The 10597-nt window shown below is 37.2% G+C and overlaps 2 protein-coding genes across 2 annotated transcripts; both read right to left on the reverse strand.

The window, feature by feature from the left end:
* Nucleotides 1-2283: 2283 nt before the first annotated feature.
* Nucleotides 2284-2682, reverse strand: LOC140176202 (uncharacterized). Its single transcript, XM_072206115.1, has one exon. The coding sequence runs from the start codon at nucleotides 2680-2682 to the stop codon at nucleotides 2284-2286; it is 399 nt and encodes a 132-aa protein (XP_072062216.1).
* A 2569-nt stretch (nucleotides 2683-5251) lies between these two features.
* On the reverse strand, nucleotides 5252-5710 carry LOC140176203 (uncharacterized). Its single transcript, XM_072206116.1, has one exon. It carries the CDS (start codon nucleotides 5708-5710, stop codon nucleotides 5252-5254), a length of 459 nt encoding a protein of 152 aa, XP_072062217.1.
* Nucleotides 5711-10597: the final 4887 nt, after the last annotated feature.

Genomic DNA, 10597 nt, shown 5'->3' on the forward strand with positions numbered 1-10597 from the left:
AATACGGTTGCTTTGGACGAGAGGGAGGAGGTGGTGGTCGAGTTTTTCCAAGAGGCTTGGGGACGGGCTCCCAACCTCGATTTTGTAGTCATTTCCTAATTCTTCCGACTTGTGCTAGTCTACTTGTGTTCGATTTGTGTGCTAATCTTTCTTAATTTCCTTTTTCAGAAAAAATGAAAAGTGGGTCGACGGCAGCTTACCAGAAGGTGCAGGAGGCTAAGAGGAATGCTCGTGCCTGGGCTGCTGCTCAGGAGGCCGGGGCTTCTGTCACTCCTCCTCGTTATCAAGTCTCAAGTTTGGGGACTTCTTCTCTGCCCATTTTGGTAAACCCTATTCCTTCTCCTCCTCCTCCTGCTCCCCAGTTCAATCCACCTCGGAACCTGAGAAGAAGAAACGTAAGACCATGGAAGCTGGTTCCTCTAGTGTTGGGGATTCCGGCTTTGATGGACCTAAGTTTACTAGGAAGCACATCCTTCCCTACAGTCAAATTGCTATAGATGATGCTACTATCCGAAATCATCTTCAGATCTTGATCCGAGGCGGAATTTGGACTGCTGGGGTCTGTACCTCTCTTCTTGATATTTTTGACAAAACTCCATTGAGCACTACTCAAAAATCTTTGGAGGATCTTAAGGGAAGATTGTCATGTATCAGGAGGATGAGAAAAGGTTGCAGGAGGAGAATGATAGGCTAAAGGAAGAGTTTGCTCAGACCCAGGAGAGGGAGAAAAAAAATGATGGGCCAGTATGTTATGGCTGAGGATCTGAAAGACAAAGCTGAACAAAATTATGTGAGGATCTTTTCGGTGAATCTCGATTTGAAAAAAGAGTTGGAGCAACTTTGGGAGGGTTATCAGGATTTGGAGGACTCCATTGTCGAGGGTACTGAGGAGGTGTTCAGGGTTCTGAAGGAACAGGTCCGAGTCCTGGCTCCTGACTTGGACTTGTCACCTCTGCATCCTAACAAGGTCGTCGTTGATGGAGAGATAGTCTCTCCTCCTCGTCCTGAGACTGACTCCGAGTTGAAGACGGTGGGGCAGCGCATTATTGAATCCCCTCCTTGTGAGGTTGATATGCCGTCTTCTTTTGTTGCTCTCGAGGTGATCCTAGCTCCTGATTTCGAAGAGATCCTTCGGACCCCTCCGTCTTCTGTAGCTGAGCCAACCTCTGTTCCTGTTGATGACCTTAATGCTCTTCTTGGTCCCCAGTGATTTAAGCTATTTAAGGCTCGGCTTGTGGGTCCTTTTATGAACTCTTTATATTTGTTTTGTTGTATTTGTGTTGATGGCTGGTGACACTTGATCCTTTTTGGTAGGATCATAAACAACAATTTTTTGTTATTTTGGTCCTTTTTGGATAGGGCCTTTAACAAAATGGTTGCTTTCTTATTTGTGTGGTGATGTGTTTGAAACTTTGAATGGTTTGAGGCCCTTCAAAAAAACCATTTTGGTACCTTAGTTTCGTGAAGCTTTGAAAAATTTTTTCTAAGATAGTTTGACTGTGGCTTTGGAGAAGCTTTTTGTTAAGTTAGGTAATCTCAACTTTGATTAGATTCCTATGGGAATGTTGCCATCTTTGACCTTAAATGAGCTTTTATGTCTCTCATTTTCCATTATTTTATTTGGCTACATTTTAACTTTGCTGTGCTTATTAAAACATTTTCGAGACTTAGGTTATTCTTGCGATGCATTTAATTTTACTCGGGCTTTCTGGCTGGTAAGTTGTTAGCTATATGGTTTTCCGAGTTGTCATGATCAACTTTTATAACCTCTTTATACTGACTTGTACCTCGTCGTTTTATCTTGCCGACCATATAAGTCGATCAACAGATTTTTGCGCTTTTCCGAGCTTAAGTCAGTGCGTATCGCAGTAATGAAAAAATGGAAATTCTAAAGAGAAATATTATTACATGAATTCAATATGGCTTTACAAGGGTGCTTTTACTACTAAGGGGTTTAAATTTCTGCCCCTTAGTCCTTGCTTTGATGCCTCGTTAAAACCCCCTTCAGAAAAATCCTTTTTTGGGAAAAAACTGTGAAGTCGGGAAAAAGAGTACATCATGGAGTGAGGTTTGCTTCTAGATGTAGTATCTCTTCATATTGCAAGCGTGCCATGACCTTGAGAGCTCGAATCCTCCGAGGTCAGTTACTTTATAATAGCCCTTTCCCAAGACCTCAACTATCTTGTAGGGTCCTTTCCAGTTGGCAGCAAGTTTTTCTTCTCCCGACTTATTTGCTCTGATGTCATTTCGGATGAGGACTAAGTCATCTGAGGTGAAGCTTCTTCAAACGACATTTTGGTTATACCTTGTCGCCATCCTTTGCTTTAACGCTACTTCCCTTATTTGTGTTTGTTCTCGGACTTCTAGGAGTAACTCGAGTTCTTCTTTATGGGCTTGAACATTACCAACATCATTGTAAAATCTCACTCTTGGACTTTGCTCGTTGATTTCTATAGGGATCATGGCTTCAAAGCCATAAGCAAGTCGGAAAGGTGTTTCGCCAGTAGTTGAGTGAGGTGTGGTTCCGTAGGCCCATAGTACCTGAGGAAGCTCTTCAGCCCAAGCTCCCTTTGCTTCTTGAAGCCTTTTCTTTAACCCTACCAATATAACTTTATTGGCCGCCTCTGCTTGTCCATTCGCCTGGGAATGCTCGACCGAGGTGAATTGGTGCTTGATCTTCATGCTAGCTACTAAGCTTCTAAATATAGAGTTAGTGAACTGTGTACCATTATCAGTTGTGATGGAATGTGGAACTCCAAATCGAGTGATAATGTTTCTGTACAAAAATTTTCGACTTCTCTGCACCGTAATAGTAACTAACGGCTCTGCTTCTATCCACTTAGTGAAGTAGTCTACCCCCACAATGAGAAACTTTACTTGTCCTGGCGCTTGAGGGAAACGCCCGAGTAGGTCCAGTCCCCACTTTGCAAAGGGTCATGGAGAAGTTACACTAATGAGTTCTTCTGTGGGAGCGACGTGAAAATTTGCATGCACCTGACAAGGTTGACATTTTTTCACGAAGTCGGTGGCATCTCTTTGTAGGGTTGGACAAAAAAATCCAGCTCGGATAACCTTTCTGGCTAAAGATCTTGCTACAAGATGGTTTTCACAGATGCCACTATGCACTTCGTCCAGGACTTCTTCCACCTTAGAATTCGGGATGCACTTCAACAATGGTGTAGATATCTCCCTTCTGTAAAGGACATTTCTTACTAAAGTGTAGTTTTGTGCTTCCCTCCAGATCTTCTTGGCCTATTTTTGTTCTTCGGGTAGGATGTCGAATTTTAAGCATTCAATTAGAAGATTCATCCATCCGAGGTCTAATCCGAAAACTTCTAAGATGTCTAACTTGGTGCCTGTCTTCGTAACTGAGGGTTTTTGGAGAGTTTCTTGGATCAGGCTTCTATTGTTTCCCCCAGGTTTGGTACTTGATAACTTGGAAAGGGCGTCTGCTCTGCTGTTAAGTTCCCGAGTTATGTGTCTCACCTCGGTTTCAGAGAATCGCCTAAGGTACTCCATAGTTTTCTCTAAGTACCTTTTCATGTTTGGGTCTTTAACCTGATACTCTCCATTAATTTGAGAAGTCACAACTTGAGAGTTGCTGAAGACTATTACTTTGGTTGCTCTGACTTTATTGGCTAGCTTTAGTCCAACAATTAGGGCTTCATATTCTGCCTGATTGTTGGAGGTTGGGAACTCAAATTTCAAGGAGACTTCTATTTGAATTCCTTCCTGGCTAACCAATATTATGCCAACACCGCTTCTGACTTTGTTGGAGGAGCTAACCACATACAACTCCCAGATTGTGGAGGTCTCCTCTTGATCCCCTACGTATTCAGCCACGAAGTCGGTGAGACATTGGGCTTTGATGGCTGTCCGAGTTTCGTATTTCAAATCGAACTCGGATAGCTCTATCGTCCATTGAACCATTCTTCCCGTAATATCTATTTTTTTGAAGGATTTGCTTCATGGGCTGGTTCGTTCGTACTCTGATCGCATGAGATTGAAAATAAGGCCGAAGCCTTCTAGATTCTATTATCAAGGCATATGCGAACTTTTCAAGTTTTTGATACTTTAGTTCAGGGCCTTGTAACACCTTGCTTGTAAAGTAGACAAGATGCTGCCCGACCTCATCTCCTGCTTTTGGCCGGAAAAGAATGGGAGGTTGGCTCAAGTACCTTTTGAACTCTAGGAATGCCTCTTCGCATTTCGGAATCCATTCGAACTGACATCCTTTTCTTAGTAGAAAAAAATAGTGGTAGGGATCTTAATGCTGATCCTGCCAAGAATCTGGATAGAGCTTCAAGTCGGCCGTTTAGCTGCTGGACTTCCCTTAAACAGGTCGGGTTCTTCATTTCCAAGATCGCTTTACACTTATTGGGGTTAGCTTCAATCCCGCTTTGTATTAGCATGAATCCTATGAATTTTTCAGCCTCCACTGCAAAGGTGCACTTATCGGGATTCAATCTCATCCCGTGCAATCTTATGGTGTTGAAGACTTGCGAGAGATCATTCAGGAGGCTGGCGTCATCTTTGGTCTTTACCAGCATGTCGTCTATATATACCTCCATTAGTTCTCCCAGATGAGGTGCAAACACCTTATTCATCAGCCTTTGGTATGTGGCCCCTGCATTTTTTAATCCAAATGGCATGACCACGTAGCAATATTTAGCTCTGGGCGTGATGAATGATATCTTCTCTTGGTCCGACTTATACATTGGGATTTGGTTATATCCCGAGTAGGCATCCATGAACGACAAATATTGATACCCGAACTGGAATTCACTAGGGTATCATTGTTTGGTAGAGGATATAGGCCTTTAGGGCAAGTCCTGTTAAGGTCGGTGTAGTCAACGCACATTCTTCACTTGCCATTTTATTTTTTGACCAACTCCATGTTTGCCAGCCAGGCCGGATACTTGACTTCTCTAATAAAGCCCGCCTCAAGCAGGGTTTGCACTTACTCTTTGACCACTTGAGCTCGTTCAGGTCCTAGCTTCCGTCTTCTTTGCTGAACAGGTCGGGATCCCAGATAAACAGCTAATCTATGTCACATTAGTTCGGGGTCTATTCCAGGCATGTCGGAAGCTTTCCATGCAAAGAGATCGGAATTCTCTTGTAGGAGCTGTACCAGCTTCCTCTTCAGATCTTCTGCTAACTTGGCTCCTATGTTGGTGTTCTTCCCGACCTCTTATCTGATCTACACCTCTTTGGTTTTTTCTCCGGGCTGTGGCCGTAGCTCTTCCTTAACTCAGACTCTTCCGAGGTCAATGGCATTAACTTCTTTGCCTTTAACTCTCAGGTTTAGGCTTTCGTTATAACACTTTCTTGCCAGCTTCTGATCTCCTCTGATGGTGGCAATCCCTTCCGGCGTTGGGAACTTCAAGCAAATGTGGGGTGTAGAAACTACAGCTCCAACCCGATTTAAGGTTGTTTTGCCTATCAGGGTGTTGTAGGCAGAAGCTACATCAACGACAATAAAGTCGATGCTTAAGGTCTTAGATTTCATACCCTTTCCAAAATTTGTGTGTAGGGGAACGAAGTCTAGTGGCTTAATGGGAGTGTCCCCTAATCCAAAGAAGGTATCGGGGTAGGCCCTTAGCTCTTTGTCGTCCAATCCCAACTTGTCAAATGCTGGTTTGAACAAGATGTCAGCTGAACTCCCTTGATCCACCAGAGTTCTGTGTAGATGAGTATTGGCAAGAATCATAGTGATTACTACCGGGTCGTCATGCCCGAGCACAATACCTTGTCCGTCTTCCTTGGTAAAAGAAATGGTTGGGAGGTTGGGCCCTTCATTCCCGACTTAATAGACTTCCTTCAAATACCTTTTTTTGAGATGATTTGGTCAACCCTCCTCCTGCAAATTCTCCTGATATCATATGGATATGTCATTCTGGGGTCTGTGGAGGTGGACTTCTTCGTCCGTGACCTTCATCGTCTCTTTTTCTTTTTCCATGATTGTCTGACCTTTGCATGAGATATCTGTCTAGCAGACCTTCCTTGGCCAGCTTTTCTGTCATATTTTTTAGGTCGTAGCAATCATTAGTAGAGTGTCCATACAGCTTGTAATATTCATAGTATTCACTACGACCCCCCCTTCTTGTTCTTAATAGGTCGTGGAGGAGGAAGCTTTTCAGTATGGCAAATTTTCCTGTAGACGTCCACTAGGGAAACTCGTAAAGGAGTGTAAGAGTGATATCTTCTAGGCCTTTCAGATCCGACTTCTTCCTTTTTCTTGGGCTCCTTATCTTTTTCTTTTGATTGGTGGGGATTCCCTATCCGCCAACTCGGTTCTCGTAACCTGGAGTTTTCCTTCATATTGATGTATTTCTCAACTCGTTCTTGTACATCACTTAAAGAAGTCGGGTGTCTCTTTGAGATGGACTGGGAGAAAGGTCATTCTCGGAGTATATTGACTAAGCCCATTATCACTGCTTCAATGGGTAAGTCTTGAATTTTCAAGCACGCTTTGTTGAACCTTTCCATGTAGTCTCTCAGCGGTTCTCTGACCTCCTGTTTGACTCTTAAGAGGCTAGGAGCGTGCTTGACTTTGTCTTTCTGAATTGAAAATCACACAAGAAACTTGCACGAGAGGTTGTCGAAGCTGGTCACCGACTTGGGGGGGGAGGCCATCAAACCACTTCATGGCCGCCTTTGTTAGAGTTGTCGGAAAAGCCTTACAACGAGTGGCGTTCGACGCGTCGGCTAAGTACATCCGACTTTTAAAATTATTGAGGTGATGCTTCGGGTCTGTCTTCCCATCATACAGGTCCATATCAGGGCTTTTAAAGTTTCTGAAAACTTTAGCCCTCATGATATCTTCAATGAATGGGTCTTCTTCTCCCGATGGGCTGTCTTCTCGATCTCTACGGGAATCCTTATTTCGGAGATTGGAGTCTAGCCTTGAGAGCTTTTCTTCAAGCTCTCTTCGTCGCTCGATCTCCCTCCTTAGGCTTCGTTCCGCTTCACGCTGTCATTCCAGCCCTGTTCTAGTTGCTCGGGTTGACCTTGGTGACCATGTAATAATCCCATTAGGTCAGCTGAGTGAGGTTGTCCATCTTTTCCGGGCTGATGAACTTCAGAGAAGATTCTTTTTGTTCTCTTGATATTCGAGGGACCCTCGCCATGCTGTCCTTTCGTTCCTTGTAGGGATATTATCGCTCTGTCGTTGTTGACCGCGTCCTGATGCTCCTGTTCAGACTCAGATGCGGTGTGTCCGTCTTCATGCTGGTCGCCAATGTTCCAGAGATTACCTGAAACCGGACTAATTGGGCTTGAATATGTGGCCCAAACGTTGGAAAGAGGGGGCTTTAGACTGGTTCGCATTCGTGAGCCACCTTACGAGTTGTTTGTATGCTTGAATAGGAGAGGGGTGGTACCTGCAAGACACTCCGATGCCTAAGTCAGCAAGGGGCTAAGCAGGTTTGGAATGTATTGGAACTTAGGTTTACCTGAGTGTATCAGTGTATTTATAGATGATGGACCAATAACCACCGCTGAAGTAGTTCCACTTCTGATGGTGGATAATCGTTCCTTTATCTTAAGGTTGTTGAGATCTACCTTCTAGAAGTGGGTGAGAGATTCTAGGAGGCTGTTAGTTATTTGAATAAGTGTTACTTGCTAGCTTATGTCGAATCCGACCTCTTGGAAGAGGTCGGATGGATTAGTGAAGGCCAACCCTTTGGATTGGACCTTTTCGGCTTAATTGGGCCTGACCATTGTATTGGATCAGAATATGAACAAAAACTAAAGATGATTTAAGATATTGAATAAAAAATAGAATAAACAATTTTTAGCAATTAAAATCATGCAAAAAGAAAAATTCTTTAAATTTAAATTTTTATATATGTTTCAAATTAAATAAAATTGAGAAAATAAATAAATTTACAAACATTTATAAATTTTTATCTTGATTGTTATACATGATAACAACGTAATGATTTTAGTATTATACTTAAATTAATTTAAATTTTATTATTCTACACATTAAAATGACTAAATAACTTATAAAATTTTATTTATTAATAATTTTTATTATTAATTTTTTATATTTTATCTCAAATTTATAATTTAAAATATAAAAATTAATTTTCTAAAAATAATATTGTAATTGCTATTTTGTTTTGAAATTAAATAAAATTTTAAGAAAACCTTAAAAATTTTATTATTTAGAGACATAGAAGTTGACATACTAGATCTAGAAAAATATTAAGAATTATTACAAATAGTGTTGAGAATAGGAGAGGCACTCAATAATGTAAACTTTTTTCTAGATTAATTGTACATGTTAATAGTAGCTAAAATAGTAGTATCTATATAATATACTCTTTTAAGAAGATATAATATATTTGATATTATGTTTTTTATAATGGTCGACAAATTTTAATAATTTGATGAACAAAAATTTTGAATGTTTTATACCTTAATTTTTTTCTTAAAGAAATAAAATATGACTTAACAGTCATGTGTGAAAAATAATAAGTATCTATATAATAGTTATACGTCTAGATAGCTAAACCAAACAAAAAAAAAATTCTTTTAGCAAATCTTCAATAACTCAAAAGTTAACATAATGAATAGTTATGGATCAAAGTGATAAACAAAAATTCAAGTTGCGATAATAATATGATAGTAATTAATTGCGATTGGAATGAATAGAAGAAGAAAATAAGAAATGAGAATAAAATAAGACAAAATAATAGTGACGGTGAGCCAATAATAATTATACATGTATAAAGAATGATAAGAAAAAAGAATAGTGTATGATATGATAAGATGATATAATCAAAATAAAAATTAATAATTTAAAAAAAAATAAAATTAAAGATGTTCAAGATAAGATTGAAGAAATACATTTTTTATCTATTAGAATTATGGATGAAGACAAAAAATATTTTGGATATAAATTTTTAAACTTGTTTCCACTTAAATAGGATTAAAAAAATAAATAAATTTAATAACATTTATAAATAATTAATCTTTAAATAATATTAGTAAATTTTTATATTAATTTTATTACATATAATAACAATTTAATATTTTAAATTTTTTTAATTCAAAATTATTTATTTTATATAATTCACATGTTAAATAACTTAAGATATTTAATTTTTTATAATTTATTTTTGATTATTAATATTAAATTTATAATTTTAAAAATAAAAATATAAAATTAATTTTTTAAATTTAATAAAAAATAACTAAACAAACACAATAATACCTGTTAAATAAACCATTAATATCTACTAAAATCAATCAATAATATAAAATATATATTAAAAATAAATTAAACTATATATATATTTAATTTTATACAAATACAGTTTATTAGTAATGGATAAGAAATCAGAAGGGAAAAAAAAACCTAATTTATTACATGAAGACTGTGTGCATAAAAAAAGGTTGACTTTAATGATTATAATGAAACTTCTATAACATGCATTGTACAATGATTTAAAGAAGCGTGAATCCATAGCCTAATATTAACACATATTAGTGCTTTGGTAATAACAAATAAATTGTAGTATGTATATTTTATAGTTATTCCATGTGCTGGCTGAGGAAGGTGGTGACATTCCTTTGCCAAGGAATCAGTTTAGGGATCAGTTAACAAATCCATTTAAGTGCTGGTGTGTGTAATTATCAATAATTCTTCACTCATCTCACTACACTCTTTTATTTTCTATCCTCTTTGATGATCTGAACAAGTCATAATCCAAATAGAGACATTCTCGCTATTAATCTAATCTAATTGCCACTCACGCACACTTTAGTTTACAACATCTGCAAGTTATATAAAGCACACTTTTGTAGCTTTATTTGGCGTTCCATTTTTTATTATCATTTAAGAAATAACAATCCATCATATTCTATCAAAGACCGATACTTAGATGAGTTGTCAAATACATTTTGAATATGACGTTTATCTGATATTTATTTAATATATATATATATTTTATATTTAATTATATTTTAATAAAAAAATATTTTTTAAAATATATTTAAATATATCTAAATATTACTAAATATTAATATGTTTAATTTTATTTTTAATAATTATTTTTAAAATAAATTTAAATTTAATATATATTATTATGTATTAAAATAAAAAATTATTTTAAATATTTTATTTAATTAAAAAATATTTTATATTTTATAAATATGTCGTATTCATATAACTCGTAAAAATTTAAAATTTATGTATTCATATATTTTGTATCTCGTTGTATTTTGAATTTGTATCAATAGTTATGTATGTATCATATATCATATAGATTAAGGTGTTACTATTTATTATAAGAATATATTTTTTATTTAATTGGTTTATGATACATCTTTTTCTTATATATTTTTTTCCATTTAAAAATTATATAATGGAAAATCATATTTTATAATATCATGTATATATAAGAATGACTACAAATAATACACTCAATGTGATTTATTAAAGAATTATATTAACTGTGAGTTATGCCCAAAGGCAAACGGAATAGTAAATGGTTTTAGGGTTGCTGTACGTCTTAATTGGAGGGACACGTGGCGGTTTCTCCGTAGAATCCGCATCGCATCACGTGATTAAAAATGTTAGCCTACC

Source organism: Arachis hypogaea, chromosome 11, assembly GCF_003086295.3.
Source record: "Arachis hypogaea cultivar Tifrunner chromosome 11, arahy.Tifrunner.gnm2.J5K5, whole genome shotgun sequence".
Taxonomy (NCBI): Eukaryota; Viridiplantae; Streptophyta; class Magnoliopsida; order Fabales; family Fabaceae; genus Arachis; species Arachis hypogaea.